This window comes from Sapajus apella, unplaced genomic scaffold (assembly GCF_009761245.1).
Source record: "Sapajus apella isolate SASKATOON/1434 unplaced genomic scaffold, GSC_monkey_1.0 scaffold4, whole genome shotgun sequence".
NCBI lineage: Eukaryota > Metazoa > Chordata > Mammalia > Primates > Cebidae > Sapajus > Sapajus apella.
In genome coordinates, this window is record NW_022436944.1 from 37,878,428 (window position 1) to 37,898,109 (window position 19,682).

Sequence of the window (19,682 nt, forward strand, 5' to 3'; positions counted from 1 at the left end):
GGTGAGGAACAAACAGAATGGGCTTGGTAAGAGAGGAAGGGGAGGTGTGGGAAATGGAAAACCAGCATGAGCCGCCAGCTAGTCAGATACAATCGTCAGAAGGAGCGGGGGCAAAAAGAGGTGGAAATGCAGAATGGGCTCTGTCTGGGAGGAAATAAGGGGTAGGGGATGCTGGCTCTAACATCATGGTATTCCATGCCCTGGGGCCCTCCCCACAGCAGGAGGGTCACAAAGAAATAGTGCCAGAACAATGCACGTACCTGTTTTAATCCTGCCAGGGAAACCAGAATTTGATCTTCTTTTTCCAAATTTTCTTGTAATATCACATCTTGAATATTTACTGAAAATAGAAGAATGACATTTTATAACCCGTGCTCTGAGCATAACTTACCTGCTGCCACACCATAACTTCAGACAGGCTTGGGAAGTTTTCTGCCAAATCTCACAGCAACTATTTCCACAAAGGATGCTCTGCAAACTGTAGATGGGGAATCTGCAGGGCTGACTGGAGAGGGCAGCAATGGGCTTGGCACACACAGCCTCCCCTCCAGCGTCCCAGGAATGTGCTCTCATAGTAACAGATGTGTCTTCACTTCCAACCAGAGACCTGGGCACCACTTGTCGACATGATGTAGCCAACAGCCTGAGCCATTCATCTAATCTCTAGGAGGAACCTTTTCAGCCAAGGCTTCCTAGATAGCCTCATGGGTCAATGATTTGACCAATTCCTTCCAGGTGACTGAAATTAATAAAGAAACTATCTTTAAGGATTTATAACAGTAAAACATGTTGCCATTTCAACATAATAGTAAAAATGAGAGGACAAACTCATGGCACTACTGATTGCCATTAGATGACCATGTCTATGGAGTCTCCTCTAGGAGACTTAGCCACCACACAGGAAGTCTTTGCTCCAGACCTGATCTGAGGGACCCACCAAGCCAGCTTCTGACCATCAGGCTCAGTGTCACACTGAGTTGCTTGCCCGTCAGTAAGTTAAACACTCAGTGGTCCTTAGCCTTCCCTGTGCCTGCAGGATGCACACAGCTCTATGAGGAACTGTGGTATTCTGAGGCAGGACTCTCAGAAGGAACTGGGGTTGGGAGGAGAAGTGAAAGCCTAGTCTCCTGGGGACGTACAAGGGAATGTGTTGGTGGAGGGAAGGAGGAGGGCACAATTAAAACACATTTTCAAAAACATGCTGATAGATAGCTAAGTCAATTCTAATCAAAAAGAACAAAGCTGGAGGCATCACGCTACCTAACTTCAAACTATACTATATAAGGCTACAGCAATCAAAACAGCATGGTACTGGTACCAAAACAGAGATATAGACCAATGGAACAGAACAGATGCCTCGGAGGCAACGCCACACATCTACAACCATTTGATCTTTGACAAACCTGACCAAAACAAGCAATGGGGAAATGATTCCTTGTTTAATAAATGGTGTTGGGGAAACTGGCTAGTCATGTGCAGAAAGCAGAGACTGGACTCCTTCCTGACACCTTACACTAAAATTAACTCCAGATGGATTAAAGACTTAAACATAAGACCTAACACCATAAAAACCCTGGAAGAAAACCTAGGCAAAACCATTCAGGACACAGGCATAGGCAAGGACTTCATGACCAAAACACCAAAAGCATTGGCAACAAAAGCCAAAACAGACAAATGGGACCTAATCAAACTCCACAGCTTCTGCACAGAAAAAGAAACAATCATTAAAGTAAATCGGCAACCAAGAGAATGGGAAAACATTTTTGCAATCTACCCATCTGACAAAGGGCTAATATCCAGAATCTACAAAGAACTAAAACAGATTTACAAGAAAAAAACAAGCCCATTCAAAAGTGGGCGAAGGATATAACAGACACTTTTCAAAAGAAGACATATATGAGGCCAACGAACATATGAAAAAATGCTCATCATCACTGGTCATTAGAGAAATGTAAATCAAAACTACACTGAGATACCATCTCACACTAGTTAGAATGGCGATCATTAAAAAATCTGGAGACAACAGATGCTGGAGAGGAGGTGGAGAAATAGGAACACTTTTACACTGTTGGTGGGAGTATAAATTAGTTCAACCATTGTGGAAGACAATGTGGTGATTCCTCAAGGACCTAGAAATAGAAATTCCATTTGAACCAGTAATCCCATTACTGGGTATATATCCAAAGGATTATAAATCGTTCTATTATAAGGACACATGCACACGAATGTTCACTGCAGCACTGTTTACAATAGCAAAGACTTGGAACCATCCCAAATGCCCATCGATAATAGACTGGACAGGGAAAATGTGGCACATATACACCATGGAATACTATGCAGCCATAAAAAATGGTGAGTTCGTGTCCTTTGTAGGGACATTGATGAACTCGGAAATCATCAATCTCAGCAAACTGACACAAGAACAGAAGATCAAACACCGCATGTTCTCACTCATAGGTGGGTGTTGAACAATGAGAACACATGGACACAGGGAGGGGAGCATCACACACTGGGGTCTGTGGGGGGGAACTAGGGAAGGGACAGCAGGAGGTGGGGAGTTGGGGAGGGATAACATGGGGAGAAATGCCAGATATAGGTGACTGGGGTGGGAGGGAAGGCAGCAAACCACATTGCCATGTATGTACCTATGCAACAATCTTGCATGTTCTTCATATGTACCCCCAAACCTAAAATGCAATAAAATATATATAAAAAGTAAAAAAAAGTGAGTTGCTTGTAAGTAGCCAAAAAAAAAAAAAAAAAAATGTTGAGGTAGACGCACCAATTTGAGAATTACTACAGTGAGTATGTGTTCACCCTCCTTTAACATCTTTTTTATTCTTTGCGGTGTTAAAAAATGCCCCATTTATAATGTCTTACATGCTACATTCTTAGTGACTCACTTAAGATTGTTCCAGTCTCTACGGGACTCCTAGATTCCATGCTTGGTCCCATAGAGCTACTAGGGCTAATATACCACTTCTCAGTTGCTCAGTGCCCCACATTGGCAGTGACAGAGCCAGTGCACTGTGCCCTGGGCCTGGAGGCAGGCTCTTGTTCCAAATCTATGCACACAGGCTTCTCTTTACTGTTCAACTTTCTGCCCCAGTGTTGTCTCCTCACAGCAGCCTTCCTGCCCACCCAGACTAAAGAAGCCCCCACATCACTCTCCAGGCTCTACCACACCATCTATTATACTGTATTTGTATGCACTTGTCATTGTCTGATGCATGTATTTGCTGGTTTATTCACTGTCAAGCTCCCCCTAACAGGATATCAACTCCAAGATGTTCTTGCTCTGAGCTTTATTTCTAGCCCTCAGAATAATGCCTGGTGCATTACAGGTACACAATAGGTATTTACTGACTGATGGAATGAATTAATAAATGAACATGAAAAAACACGCTTCAAACTTGCATATTAAAACACTACTATTCTAAATATTTCCAAAAAAGTATTTTCAGTAAGGGGCAAGACAAAGACTGATACCATCAACATGCTTCCAGCCTGAAAACTTATTAGAATCTTCAATATGAATAAATTCATAAACCAGGTGATAAGTCCTCTTACAAAATGTTGCAGAAAAGCAACAGCTTTCATTTATCGTGCAAGCTTGACTGTAGTTTTGGCTATTAGAATGGCCTGCTCCAAAATAAGAAAGCAGGTTGAATGCGAGTGGAATGACAGACATAATTAGAGAGCAAATGTTTTTTGTTTCCTTAAAATCCTATAACCATTTATTCTCTCTCAATAAAACAAAACAGAATCCACTCAACAAGACGTTAACAATAAGCAACTGTAGAAAATCTGCAAGAACCAGTTATGCAGGTCTTTTAGAGAAGCAGTCCCCAACCTTTCTGGCACCAGAGACTGGTTTCATAGACAACAATTTTTCCACAAATGGTGGGGGAAATGGTTTTGGGATGAAACTGTGCCGCCTCAGATCATCAGGCACTAGAGTCTCACAAGTGGCACACAACCTTGATCCCTCGCATGCACAGTTCACAATAGGGTTTGCACTCCTACAAGAATCTGATGCTGCCTCTGATCTGATAGGCGGCGGAGCTCAGGTGGTAATGCTGGCTCACGTGCCCCTCACCTTCTGCTGTGTAGCCCAGTTCCTAACAGGTCATGGACCGGGGGTGAGGACCCTGTTTTAGAGGATTGAGAAAGATGACTTTGCAGGACTGCTACAGCTTTTCAGGTTGAGCTGTGAGGGCCTGAAGGCTGGCAGAGGCAGCATGGCACAGAGCATTGGGTGCCTGGACAGGGAGGTGGATTTTGCCCTTGCCGAGCTGAGAGGTGGGCTCAGGTTCCCAGCTCCTACTGGGTAGTTGAGAGCAGCAAGGGGGCTGCTCTCAGGTCCCCAAAGGAAGCTTAGCCGGTGAAGTCAGGAGCATCAGGACATTTGAAAGAAGGATAGGGGGCTTCTTGGGTTCAAGGAACTAAAGAAAGTGCCCCTGGAGGTCACACCCACAGGGCAGAGGCCAGCACAAAGCGGGAATCTGCAGAAACCAGTGTGAGCTTTCCTGCTGCCCTGACTAGATCTTTGTCTCCTGCGTGTCCCTTTGATAGTCTGCTGTGGAACGTATCCTAAAACAAAAGATTTGGCCACATTGCCTGGTTTCTGCCCCCAATGTAATAGTGGGGCTCATGGCCAGCAGCAACAAGGACTAGAGGCTTTTAGGTCACAGTCTATGGGCACACAGGGCAGTCAGTGGTTCCAGTGGAAAATGAAACCCAGAAATGTACAAGAACACAAAGCTTTCTTTAGAGGAAAGGACCTAGAAGGCACCCAGAAGCTCTTCCTCAAACACCAAAGAGCCATGTGAGCCCATCCCAGAAACCTGGCACCATCTTGGCACCACAATGCAGCCTACTAATCTTGTCCTGCAGGCAGAATACAATGCTCTGGCCTGATGTGCTACACCGTTGTGGAACGCAGTGCAGAGTGGGTTCACCCAAGTAGAGGGAAGAACTCAGAACTGTAGTATCACCACCAGCATACCCTCATCCCGCAATTCCTTAGCCTTAATTTATGGACTGAGTCAAGGACCACCTTTTAGGATCTGATGAAAACCAGGACCTTCTTCCCTGAAAACCCAGGTACATATGAACTGTTCACTTAATTTCAGGGATAAACCTTTGTTTTAATCAACTAAGCTGAATAGGCTGACTTTAAGAAATCTAGGGTAAATCCAGAGTGAAACAAAAGGGCACCTTCAGAGGCTGTTAAATGTTCTGAATACAAGAATTTACATCTTACTAAAAGTACTGACCATAGAAATACATTCCCTAACAGTTCCCCTATATAAGGTAGCATTTACAAACATTCTACTTACATATAACCTCCCAGTAACCAATCTACTGTTTTAAGTTATATCTGCATGTAAAAGTAGAAAACTATGTCTTTCCATGACTTAAAATGTTTACATTTCCAACGTAATACACAATTCTCCTCCTAGCTAAAGGCACAATAAATTTTGATATAAAGGATCTTTCTCTTTGTTTCTGTGTAAAAGGAAGATTACACTCTTTATATTCTCCTTACATTTAAGTATTATAAATGTTGGAGCACTGAAACTAAAGGGGAAAATGTCACATAACTAACCACTTCAGTGGAAATTACACACAAAAATCTCATTCATGTAACAATCCCATGGTGATGCCACTATTTTTAATGAAATGTCAGTGGCACAAAAATAGATCCCTAACTCTAAGGGTAATGAAAATGGTAAACAAACTACTTTTTCAATTTCTTGAAAACTTTATTTTTTTCAATGCGAGAAGAAAAGTGTTTTCAACTACATGTTTTAAATGGCTGGTGCAAAGGTAACAAGCCTTATTTGGTGGTGGTGGGGGGGCGCGGTTAGTGAGTGGAAAGGTGACAAAAGCAGAACTAACATCTGCCTTTAACAGAGGTGGAACTGGGCAAGGCATTTAACTTCCTTGTGCCTGAGGGGTAATAACAGCACCCTCCTCATAAGATGACTGTGAAGAATCAGGGAGACAGCACAGGTCAAGTGACTAGCACCACACCTAGTCATTATGGAAGCTCCACACCCAGTAGTCTCATTTCTATGTGCCACGTTGCCACACTATCTCAACAAGCCTTCTAGATGAGAACCGTCAATATATTACAGAAAAGGAAGCCAAGGCCAGAAATGCCAGGTCTATTATTTGAGGTCTTACGACTTGAAAGTGGTGGAACTGGGATTGGGTTTCAGATCTTTCAGACTCCTGAGCCCCCCGATTATGTGTACGGCACTAACAAAGGGACCAGAGATATGAAGAGGTACAGGATGGGTCACTGGCACCAACTCAGTTGCCTTGAGATGCAGTGCCTTTTATTCTGTGGTGGAACTGACTGAAGTGAGGTCAGCCAGAAACAGAAAGTCAATTACATGCAAAATAGACTACACAATCATTTCTATGAGAGCATTTTGGAGCACTGGCAATGGTATCAAAGGGCTTGGGTTTTGATGACCTTGAGATGTGATATTTATATGTCATTAAACCCATCAGTGAGATGGGAGTAATACCCATCTCAGAAGGTTGCTGGGAGGTCTAGATAAGATAATCAAAGCTTTCTATTTCTGCATATTGTCTTGAAATTACTGGTATTGCTTACTATGTTTTCTCCTCCCTTGGTACCTTAAATATTTGGATATCTGGATTCTGTTTTTTGAGGCTTTCTCATCTCTGATAGGATTTAGTTACCCTGACCTTTAACAATCTCATATAAGAGACTCTAACTATTATAAAATAGAGAGGTGGGATTAAGGGAGGCAGGCCCAATGTGACGTGGCTGAAGAGGTGGCCATTAGTCAGAGGGGCAGACCTGTCATTTGCCACTACTGGCTTTTGCTGAACATTGACAAAGGGATGTCTGTGCCATAGTTGTCCGAACCCTAGGAGAAGGCATAAAATTCATCATGTAACCTCCAATACATGATGTGTATCTCTGTGTGTCCTTGCAAATTCATTCCCCCTTCTAGAAGTCCCTCCCATCTTCCCTATAGTGACATGTCCTGCCTTTTTTCAAAGTCCACCTCAAACTTACCACGTCTAAGCATCAGCTTGCTATTAGCAGGCTTCTCTCCAATAGCACTCAGTTGTTGGGTCCCTCTTGCTTTATTTCTCACTCTTGGAAAATAATTCAATGATAAGGCTCAGAGACTGAAAATTTCCTGAAACTACAATGTTCTACTTTTGGTGCCACATTCTAAATATGTTGCCCAAGGTGTTCGGATTCTAAGTATGGTGCTCTATTCATTGTATTCATATCACTTTAAAATCCCACTGCTCCTTGCTAATGTTTCTGAAATCACTAGTGCTCTGGAGGACAGCCAGCTTTTCTTCATGTGAATCTATGCATCACTGAAGGTATTCCTGAAGAGGTATATTCTCTCTTGTTCTCTCTCTCCCTATCTGAAGTTTTACTTACCTTTTCCATATACATTGAACTCAATTTCAGATTACCACTTCCCACCTCACCATTCCCCTAGAACCTGATTTTACATGAGAGAGCAGGTAATTGGGTAAGTGACCAGTGTGAGGCAAGGGCCTTCCTGCTAGCATCAGGGCTGATTTTTATCCCCTAAGGAATACATGTAGGTGAGATATTTCCCAGAAAAAGATTTAAGAGATACTAAATGATTAACTAGATCTTAGGTTGAGAAGTGGTAGGGGCAGGTGAAGAGAAATAACATTCATTGATGAACCAAGTTAATTTTCTTAAAAAGCAAAATGAAGAAGACTGCACAGAAATATAATCAAGGATCCTCTTTGGCATCCAGCTGCCAGAATGGCTGAAGACCCAAAACTCAGCACTGGGAGAGAAACATTACTTAGGAAAATCTAAGGGTAAGACTATGCAAATATGTGTATTACAATAAAGACAATTACTGAGGCCAATAAATAGTTCTTTTAAGTGGACTGAGTGAGCTTGGCACAGAGTTCTGAATCTTTACTGTTCTCTACTATTTGGCATATTATTTTCCTAGCACTTACCACCCTGTGCGCCAGCGAGCAACATGGAAGCATGACACCTCCCAGTAAGATCTGTCATAATCATGATACGGCTATGGCTTTAGGGTCAACCAAAAAAGGAGACTTCACATATATTTTTAAACTTGAAAGGTCTCTAAGTTCCAGTAATGGTTAGAAGCCTTTGCCAGAATATGTACTTCTAAAAATAATAACAGAAACATAGCTGGTGCCTTAGTAATATGAAATAATCTGGGGTTTTGCCATCATACCCTCATTTGGGAGCTGTGAGATAGGACAGCAGTTTGGCTATGACTGCCCTAAAATTGCATAATTTAGTCAAATAAGACTCTTTGAACTGGGCTTAAGATAAATATATATGTTGTAAATTTCAGGCCATAAAGGTTTTGCTGACATGAAGATTGAGTGACAGTTAAGTGCCATTCTGCAGCTAGAATGTAAACATGATCCAAGGCAATGAACATCAGTCTTTAAATCTTGGGCTTCACCTCCCCTTGCTCATAGGCTCTGGTCCTCAGCATGAGATGCTCGTGGTGGCCCCAAAGTCCTTGAGCTATCAAGCTAGTCAGCCTGTTTCCACAGAGAGGACGTATATGGGTTTTCTGGTGATTGGATCGTTAGCTAGAGAGAGTTGGGATTGGAGAACATGGAGAGGCAGCCTGGTATGAAAGGATGAGAACAGGCTGTAGGATCAGACAGAGCTGGGACTGAATCCTGCCGGGTTCTGCTATTACCTCACTGTGTAACCTCTCATCAAGTATGCAGAGCATGCTGAGTTACAATTTCCTCCACTGCACACTAGGGATACTCTCACTCAACTTGCAGACTTAGTGGGAGATTAGAGATACTGTTTGTGAAGTACCAGGCACTCAATCTGGCACATAGGAACTAATGGCAGTTGCTGTCATATGTGACAATTATATAAGCTTCATCCTGCTGTGGTGTTAAATGCTCTACCATGAATGAAATGACACAAAAGACATTTGCCCCTTTCAAATTGGGAAGGCTGGTGAGTTTAGTGTATTTTCGTCTTCTATAGTAAAGTCTTGTCTTCATAGCAAAGCTGCCCAGTATGACTATAATTGTTAGAAATGACCAAACTTTTATTTAGATATTAAGCTGGAAACCATGATTCTCAGCAAACTAACACAAGAACAGAAAACCAAATACTGCATGTTCTCACTCATAAGTGGGAACTGAACAATGAGAACACATGGACACGGGGAGGGGAATATCACACACCGGGGCCTGTTGAGGGCTGGGGGACTAGGGGAGGGAGAGCATTCGGAGAAACACCTAATGTAGATGACGGGTTGAGGAGTGCAGCAAACCACTACGGCATGTGTACACCTATATAACAAACCTGCACGTTCTGCACATGTACCCCAGAACTTAAAGTATAACAAAAAAAAAAAAGAAAGAAATCCAACAATACTATTACTAACCAGAAGTCTTTTTCTCACTGAATTGGAAGAATAACGACATTATTGAAAAGCTAGAAGCCTAAGTGAGGACTGCCCTTAGTGGGAATGCTACCCACTGTGGGAATGCTACAATGCCGCGGCAGCCACTGGGAGCCACTGTGGTCACCCTTCAATACAGCTTGCAATATTTACATCCAGCAGTTAAGAGAGAGAAAATAAAATGCTGATACACTATGAACTCAGAGTAAGTTTACCAGAGATGATGGACTTGGAAGAAAGAAAGAAAATAATTCAATTTGGGCTCCTCCTGTGGAAAAACATGTAAGAAAAAGGGAAAGAAGCAGAAAATGGAAAGCAAACTGATGGAAGTTGGACAGTCTGTACTGAGGCCCTATTACTGGAGTGGTGGCATCCTGGCCTGAAGAGGGATGAGCTAGTGTGTAGCTTACTGGTTTTCGACATTGGTATAGGACTGGTATGAGAAAGATGCTGACCAATTGTTGCAAGTCTTCCAATAATAAAACCAGGGGGAAACAACTTCAACTAGAACAAGGTGTAGAGGCTGAAAAATAACTTCTGAATTTCAGAGTATTGCAGGCTATCTCAGAATGCTAGGGTAGGTAGTGAGCTCTGCCCACAAAGTTGAGGTGCACACATGCTTGAAGCATGGGGTTATGAATATGTTAACAGTTTATGAATATATTAGCTGACTCATGTCTAAATAATTTTAAGTGCTCTTACTCCTTACTGCTCAGAATCTGTCAAGGGCCAGTAATATAAGGTCATTCGAAGTCTGTTAGAAATGGAGAACTTCAGGTCCCACATTAGACCTACCTCATTGGAATCCTATCAAGGTGGCATCTTAGATTTTTTTTTTTTTTAATGTTTGTGAGTACATAGTAGGTGTATATATTTTTTGGTTACATCAGATATTTTTATACAGGCATGTAACACACAATAATAACATCAGGGTGAATGGGGTATCCATCACCTCAAGCATTTATCCTTTGTGTTACCATCATTCTACTCTATCCCCATGAGTTCAGTCGTTTTTATTTTTAGATCCCACAAGTAAGTGAGAACATGTAGTCTGTCTTCTGGGCCTGGCTTATTTCATTCAATATAATGACCTCTAGTTCTATTCATGTTGTTGCAAATGACAGGATCTCATTCTTTTTCTGTCTGAATAATACTCCATTCTTTATACGTACCACATTTTCTTTATCCATTTGTCTGTTAATGGACACTTAGGTTGCTTCCAGATGTTAGCTATTGTAAACAGTGCTTAAAAAAAAAACATGGGAGTGCAGGCATCTCTTCAGTATACTGATTTCCTTTCTTTTGGGTATATACCCATGAATGGGATTGCAGGATCATATTTTTAGTTAGCTTAATTTTCAGTTTTTGAGGAACCTCCAAACTGTTCTCCATAGTAGTTCTACCAATTTACATTCCCACCAACAATGAACAAAGGTCCCCTTTTATTTATTTTTTTAGAGATAGGGTCTTGCTCTCTCACCTAGACTGGAGTGTAGTGGCAGGAGTGATCCTCCCAGCTCAGCTTCTTGAGGAGATGGGACTACAGAAACATGCCACCATGTCCAACTAATTAAAAGAATTTTTTTTTTTTTTTTTTAAAATAAAGACTGAGTCTCACTATGTTGTCTAGGCTGGTCTTGAACTCCTGAGTTTAAGCACTCCTCCCTCCTTGGCCTCCCAAAGTGCTAGAATTATAGGCATGGCCACGCTGCTCAGGGTTCCCTTTTTGGAGACATCATCTTGGTATGCTGCACAGGCTGGAGACAGTGGCTATTTACAGTCCAGATCACGGCACACAGCACACTGCAACCTCAAACTCCTGGCCTCAAGTCATCCTCCCACCTCAGCATTCCCAGTAGCCTCCAACATCGGACTCTAGAATCTTCATTTTTAACAAGATTTTCAGGTGAAGTGTATCCTTTCCTCCAATAGAGGACTCTGCTACCCACAATAAAAAGCAGTATTTAAAATTCTTAAAATAATCATGAAACTCTTTTTCTATAGCGTAGCTGACAGAAAGCTGTCTGATGATCACATTTTCTTTCTCACTTTTTCAAATGTCATTTGTTAATTGCCTTATTGAACATTTCCAAAGATATTCATTGAAAGTTGTTTTTATAAACATCAGAAAATTAGATTTATAAAGTTCTTACCGAGGCAAATAAACTGATATTCAAAACTGGCCTCTTTTTCAGCTAATTCATGCATAAATATTATGACAAGTACAGAATCAGTTATGATGGATGCAATAAAATAACAAAAGATTTGAAATCCTACTACTGATTCAAGTGTGGCCTCAGTAGACTGATCAGTGAAAGAGAAGCCAAGCACTGGATTCAGGTCTGGACTCTCACTGCCAGCTAGCTGGCTGTGTCACTCACCCTTTCTGGGCCTTGGCTTCCTCATCTGCAAATAAAGAACAACTAGGTTGATTTCTAGGGCTTTTTACATCTTTAATATTCTAAGATCCTATGAGCTACAGTACTCTCAACAGGAGCATGGGAAATCAGATTCTCCTTAATTAATTTTATTTAACCATCCCATTATCTGTATGACTCATCAATGAAAGACCAAGCTGCTAGAAACCAAGGTGTCCAAATACCAAACAGATGAATGGAAACACCTCCATTTGGAGCAGGCGGGTATGGGCATTAGAGCCCAGAAGGATGAGCAGCTCATGTATTCCCTGTAAACAGCTGGCAGCTCAGCCCAGCTGCTCATAGATCAGACTAGCATAGGTTGCTCACCCACGTGCAATTATGTATGAAGTACGGCGTATCTAAGAATAGCCTAAGCTCAGCCACAGAGATTAATACTGTCAGTGGCTTTCAACTCACTGTCAGGACGACAAGAAGGGAGTAACCATAGCAACCGAAAAATCAACAGGTAAAAAACCTCATCTAAAGTTGACAGGAAAAGTTTGGTTTTAATAAAACCTATTTTCAATTTCTGTCTCTAAACCTTTGAATTCAAATAGTTCAATCACTTGGAGGTAATAAAATTAGAATTTTGGTAGTTTTGACAACACAAATGGCCTTCTAGTTTTGAGTTCCAGAACTGTGAGGAAATACTGTTAACCTGTCAATTTTACTACCTCTGTAAAGGGCCATTTGAACAAATGTCATTATATAATTTTTGACTGAAAGGATTTTCTCTATATTTGTTCTGCTATCAGTTATAAAAACAGCATTGAATAGTGCTTGACATTTTAAGATACTTATTGTATGTGAGACAAAAACACAGGGTGATACAATAATAGGAAAGATAGAGAAGCAACATAAGTGTACAGCAATGGATGACTAGATGAATATCTGCTATATACACAAAATGGAATACTATTCAGCCATAAAAAAGAATAAAATCATGTCTTCTGCAGCAACATGGATGGAACTGGAGGTCATTATGTTAAGTGAACACTCAGAAATATCAAATTGCATGTGTTCTCACTTATAAGTGGGAGATAAATAATGTATACACATGGACATAGAGTGTGGAATAATAGACACTGGAGACTCAGAAAGGTGGGAGGGTGGTAAGGGATGAGAAATTACTTAATGGGCTCAATGTGCACTACTTGGGTGATGGTTCCACTAAAAGCCCAGACTTTACCACTATGCAGTATATCCATGTATCAAAACTGCATTTGTACCCCTTGCATTTATACCAAAAAAAGGAAAAGAAAAGAAGAGAAAAGAAAACGTAAGGTGTTACGGAGTTCTCTTGACACGAATGGATTAGTGAAAATCATAAAGGATCTGGAGAGTAACTCCTAGAGTAAGTTTCTGAGACAGCTCTCGCAGCCACCTCGGTAGCCTGTGCCCCAGTACATAATGGAGGCTCAGCAGCCCTTATGTCACTAAGTGCCCCAGAGGCATCATTAAGTTCTGACATAGCTTTTCTTGCTCAAGGAGCTCACACACCTCATCTTAGAACCAGCACATCCCAAATTCCAGCATCATTTTGCATCACTTGATAGAGGAATATTCAGTTGGGTAATGGGAAATGTGGTACTAGTCCAGCTCTTCAACTAACCAGTTGTGGGCCCTGGACAAGTTATTATTCAGCTCTATGGCTATGGGCTGGAAGAGTCTCTCAGATTCTTCCCTGAGAAGAGACAGTTAAGAGTTAAAGGGAAACAGGAGATGACTTGTGTTTGACACCCATTTTGGGCCATTCCCAATACTAGGGTTTAAAAATATTTTTTGGCAAGGAACTGGCAAGATAGATGGAGAGAAATGTCAAGTACATATGTGTCGACATATGAGGACACATTCATAAGCTGGCCAAGCTAAGGGACAGAGCCTGGGTTCAGCCCTAGATCTTTTTGATGCCACATGAGGTTGTCTCTGTTTCTCAGACACCACTTCACCACTCTTATGAACTGGCTTTTGCCTGCTACGTATACAGGTTGATCACCGAGTGCTAGTTACGTGCACTGAAGTCTTATGTTTTCTAAGCATAGAAGATTAGGTCCCTTGGAAAGTCCCTCTATAATATTCTTTTTACCTAGCCAACCACTGTTAACAGTATTTTCATACCAAATATATACTGTTTTGCCATCTGCTGTTATCACCTAATATTCTATCACTGACATCTACTTATGTTAATAAATATTTTAATCTTTATATAAAGATGGAATTATATTATACTGTATTACATTAAATCCCTTACTATGAACATTTTAGTCCTTCCAATTTTGTTCTCCTTTAATAATCAGAAACAGAAATACATCTATGGAAAAATATAAGGGTATTAAAATAATTTTTTAGGAAACCGTAATATGTTAAAAAACAAATAAAGAGCATCAACTTAATCTTCGTGTTTTCGTTAAATCTTTGCTTAGAATCAAAGTTGCCTGCAATCTAGGAGCGTCCTTTAATTAACCATTGTTACATTATGCATTTGAACTGAAATGTATCTGTGGGCCTTGGGGCCAGGAATTCTTGGTAGCATCCCTCAATCCCACTTTAAAAATGCAGTCGTGCTATTTATATGAAGGAAGAAAAGTCAACAGCTATGTGAACAAGTTCTGGTTGAATGTGAAACATACACAGAAAACAAATCTAGTTTTGTGGTTAGTTGAAAATTCACAGCTGGTATAGGCTTTTCTTTCCATTTTAATTAACTTGTTTCTCCATCCCATGCAATAAGAAAATGCTCTTTTAGTGCTGATTGAAACACCAAAGTCAGAGCAAAAGCTGTTTGAAAATTCTGAGGCTTAAGTAAAGCTACTTTAAAAGCTGCTGTGTGTACCAAGCAACTTGGAAATTTCCTAAAAGGATTTTGTAGAGTTCCAGTAAATCTTTCTCCCCATCACTTCTTTGCTCTTTTACTTTGGTGAAAACTAAAGTCAAGTAATGCAGAGATCATCCAAGTAGCCAGAAAAGCAAAAACTACACATACATTTTAAAATTATATTTAAATAAGTAACCATAATTAGTCATATAAAATATATTATTTATATATAAACTATCTGTTCATTAGTTCTTTTTGATGTATTTTAAAGTACAATGATATTAGATAATATAAGATTGATGTAAAATTAGGTATGTAACTTATTACCCCCATTTTTCTAAGAGAAAGAGAATGAGTTATTTTTTTTTTAAATTATTTTCTTCTCTTCTCTTTCCTCCCTTTGCCTTGTTCTCCATTTCCTACTTAGCTCTTTAAATGCAACCTTTATCTGCTCTTTAACAGACACTTCCTACAGGGCAAGCTTAACTAAACTATGTGCTTGCGTAGAAGCTCCAGAGCTGGAAATCTCTACCACCCAGAGATTTATTTGAGAGACAACAGTCAATTTACAACATCAAGTATGTCCAAGATGAAACTCTTCCTCTACTGGAGAGTATCTCAGACAGTAGTTACTTTACAACCTAGCTCTGCCTGTGCTGGTGCCAGCTGGACCTGGTAGAGAAGGCACTGAAGCCACTGACGCAGACTCTTACCTGCTTGCTCCTTCCCTTGAATGCTACTCATGCCAAGGCCCCCTTTAAAAGCCTCTGTTTTCTGTCCCCAAAGTGAGGTGGTACCTTTAAAGGCAGGAGTCTGTACTTCTTCCCCTGAGCTAAGCTATGGAAGAAAAAGCCTCCTCATACCAGAACTCACTCTTGTTAATTGGATCTTGCAAGTTGTGAGCAGCTGAATCGGTGACTTGGTCATACATAGCTCTATATGAATTTTTAAAATAATCATCAAGCAGCTTATTAATAAACAGAGTCTGTAAGAGATCAAATGTGACAGGGGTAATGTTTCTTGCTGTGATGAGAGACACTACCCTATCAATCATCTACCAGGGTTTCTCCTGCTGTTTTTTCCTCGAGTCCTTTCCCCACAGGTATGGTTGAGAGGGTAGAAATACGGCTGAGGGTAGAACAGGACCCAGCCAGGTGCTAATAAGTCAGGCAGCCACCCAGCCATCTAGATCAGCATCTCTCCAAATCTTTTAAGAGAACATTTATTATTTTATTGAGGCCAGTTGGTTTAGGCTATACCCAAATGACAGCCATTGTTGTCACTTGTAATGGCTTAGAGCTTGTTGAGGTTTGAAGACAGAGAGTTTACCTCCAACAAAGGCCCCAGAGGCCTTGGTGGATTCTCTTTGGTTCTGCCTCAGAGGTGGGATGCATCCTGATTTCTTACAAAACCTGGTATTGCCCTTTCTCGATGCTACAGAGCAGCACACTGGCCATTTCCATGAGAGTACATGTCTTAGTTTCCTAATGTATTCACAAACTACCAATCTTAGCAACTGGACAGTGAAGAAACAAAAGATGTCCATAAATGGGCTAAAAAATAGTAAAAATGGGGCATGGCAAAAGCTTTTGTAAGCAGCATGGAGTTACTGAAGTGATTCATACATGAGCCAGCATAAGGTATCTCTAATACAAGATATAAAACCTTTTACAAAAGCAGAGCAGTGCCTGAAGACTTTCCAATACGACATGCATGACCCACATGCAAACTGAACTTCCAACAGGCACATTTCTTAGAATATAAGCACAGTCAGAAGAAAGAAAAGGTCATGCATTTCAGGCAGGTGGTTAAAAAGTACACTTTTTTAAAAAAGAATTGCCAAAATAATGACATTAGTGATTACTGACAGGTTGGTAGAGTGGTATAGCTGATTATTTGATCTTAAAAACGCAATATTTCATTTTTGTTTGAGGTTAAACAGACATTTACAAAGGACAGTATATCAGGAGTTGAGATTTGAGGTCAGATTGCTTTAAAATTTTATTTTATCATTTTTGTTTAGAGAAAGAGTCTCACTTTGTCACCCAGGCTGGAGTATAGTGGCACAGTCACAGATTGCTGCAACCTCAAACCCCTGGGTTTAAGCAATCTTCCCATCTTAGCCTCTTTAGTAGCTGTGACTACAGGCACGTGCCACTATGCCCAACTAATTTAAAAACATTTTTTTTTTTTTTTTTTTTTTTTTTGGAAGAGACAGGGTCTCGCAATGTTGCTCAGGCTGGTCTCAAATTCCTGGCCTCAAATCTTCCCACCTTTACTTTCCAAAGTGCTGGGCTTACAGGTGTGAGCCATTGCATCCAGCCTATAGTCAGGTGCTTGATTTTCAAGCTCCACTCAATTTACTAGTGATATAATCGTGGGGCATTTTCTTAATTCTTCCATGCCTTGGTTTCCTCATCTTATTAGAGAGTAATAGTACCTCTATTATATGGGTGTTGTAAGGATTAAATAAGATAACTCATGTAAACAGCTTAGCACAGGGCCTAGAACAAAGCAATGCTAGTGGCTATTACTGTGATGACTCTCATTGTTCCCAGGGCCAAAGTAATTCACTTACCAAGATGAGTGTCCATCACCTTTGCACAGTATTTGCACATGGCATCCAGGTCATTCAACTGTCCTTGAAGGAAGGAAATTTGGGCTTCTAATTCTTCTTCCTAAAATAAAGGGATAAACATATAGAAATTTTTTAGAGATAGTCAAATAAAATCTGTAAAGTTTTCTAAATGATCTAGACTAGTTTAAAGCATGATATCTTTTTAAACCTAGACAAATCAAAACAGCAACTGCCACCACCAACAAAATAGAAAAAGGGTAAAATGGCAGATTTTAAAGGTCTGTACTTTTCCTAATTGAATTCTAGCTTTAGGCCATGTGTAATTATTTGCATATACAACATTGTATTTAAAATGTGCACAATATATCTTCAATAAATATTGAGCAATACAAATTAAGAGGGCAATTTGCGTTTCAGTGGACTATACTTCCTAAGCAGCTGGTACAAAAATACTACATTTTTTTCACATGTTTGGGAAACCAAAGATTTCCATTTTTATAAGACAAATCTCTAAACCTGGAACCTGGACTCTGTTTTTTTTTTTTTTTTTTTTTTTTTAAAGACACATCACATCATTTTTTAGACAATAATAATCTCTTAAAATGTGAGATTTCTTAAAGCACTTGGAAAAGTTTTGCCCCAGCAACCCATAAATTGCTGCTCAACGTTAGACCTAGAATACGAGAGGATATTGTCAGCATTGGAATAAGCTAGAAAACTGATTTTCCAGTCTTAGATCTACTTGTCCTTTTCCATAAGCATCCTCTGTATCATTAAAAAAGAAGGAAAGAAAAACCTACCCAGGTATCGTTTCTCTTAGAAAATGAGTATAATTTGACTTGTACATGGAAATTGATAGTTGAAAAGGTTGCTTGTAGATGTATTCCATTTTAACAATATGCATATGCAGCACTGAAAATTATTGTTTTTAACTGCTGCCTGAAGAACCAGTCCTTAGGAATAGTCATTGAAACACTTGACACAGAACAGACATAGTACCAGGCATGGTGGCTCATGCCTGTAATCCCAGCACTTTGAGAGGCAGAGGCAGGCAGATCACTTGAGATCAGGAGTTTGGGGTCCAGCTTGCCAACATGGTGAAACCCTGTCTCTGCTAAAAATACAAAAAATTAGCTAGGAGTGGTGGTGAGCACCTGTAAAGCTACTCAGGAGGCTGAGGCAGGACAATCGCTTGAACCTGGGAGGTGGAGGTTGCACTGAGCTGAGATCACGCCACTGCACTCCAGCCTGGGAGACAGAGCAAGACTATGTCTCAAAAAACCCCCAGAAAACCAAAAAACTAAAATCCCCAAAACCAAACAAAAAAACAGATGTAGTGGTAACAGCTTTAAAAACGAATTATTAGGACACATCTACTGCAGGATTATACAAGCACTAACCACGTTCTTTACATATCCTACAAGTGCAGCAGCCTCTCCTCCAATGCTCAAATAAGAACAAATACTACCAGAAGAGGCTTAGCCAAAGGATAATTAGAGGTAATTTTGGAGGTGGGGTTGCCTTCCTTACTCTGCAGCTGAGCATTAAGGTAGAAAAGGATGAGGCATTTCAGGGCATTTTTCTACTTCTTTTTCTCATTTGTTTCTGCACAGGCTTGCTTGAATTTCCCTGGTGATCAGGAAACTGTAGGAATTAGAGAAAGAAGGCTACATCTGCTGTTTAATAATGGTTGCGGTTAGTCTCCAAAGATGGCCACCATCAATTTCTTCCCTCCCTGACTGTGCATGTTGCTCCATTCATTACTAGATAGTATGTATTCCCCGTCCTTGTATCTGGACTGGCCTATGACTCGCATTGATCCAGAGCATCTAGCAGAAGTCAAACCGCATATTAATATTGGGCTAGTTTAAGAGGCTTGCCAGCTTCTGCTTTCATTAGAAGATAGCTACCATGCTACAAAGAAGTTCAGGCTCCAATACTGAAAGAAAGGAGAGAAAATATGGAGAGAAAGGGGCCACATGAAAAGCACAGAGGTTCTAGACATGTGAATAAAGTTTTTCTGGGCTTTTCGGCTCGACCCAGCTGAAGCCAGCCCAGTAAGTGTCCCGGTCAACACTATGTGGAGCAGAAGACAGAACAGCCTGAGCCCTGCTCAAATTCTTGATCCACAAACCTATGAGGGGGGTACTAAATTTTGGAGTGGCTTGTTGTGTAGCAATTGACAACAGAAATAGTGGCAGAATGAAAATAACACTAACTTAGCATATGGCATGGGGAAACCTACGTTCTATTCCTGGTCCTGCCATTAATAAGTCATGGGACCTTAAGTAATTCTCTATCCACTCGGGACCTAAATTCAGTACTCTCAGGTGAATGGAAAAGTTAGAGGCTTTGCTTCCAAGGAACTTACAAACTAGTAATCGGAAAAAGAAAGT

The 19,682-nt window shown here is 40.6% G+C and overlaps 1 protein-coding gene across 9 annotated transcripts in view; it reads right to left on the bottom strand.

The window, feature by feature from the left end:
* Positions 1-19,682, bottom strand: part of TBC1D5 (TBC1 domain family member 5) — a 557,272-nt gene that overhangs the window by 10,123 nt on the left and 527,467 nt on the right. For all 9 annotated transcript variants that reach the window (XM_032259250.1, XM_032259280.1, XM_032259257.1 and 6 more), the window contains 2 exons: positions 17,287-17,386; positions 261-340 (listed from right to left, as the gene is read on the bottom strand). In XM_032259250.1, coding sequence (XP_032115141.1) covers positions 261-340; positions 17,287-17,386 — 180 coding nt within the window. The remainder of the gene's footprint in view (positions 1-260; positions 341-17,286; positions 17,387-19,682) is intronic.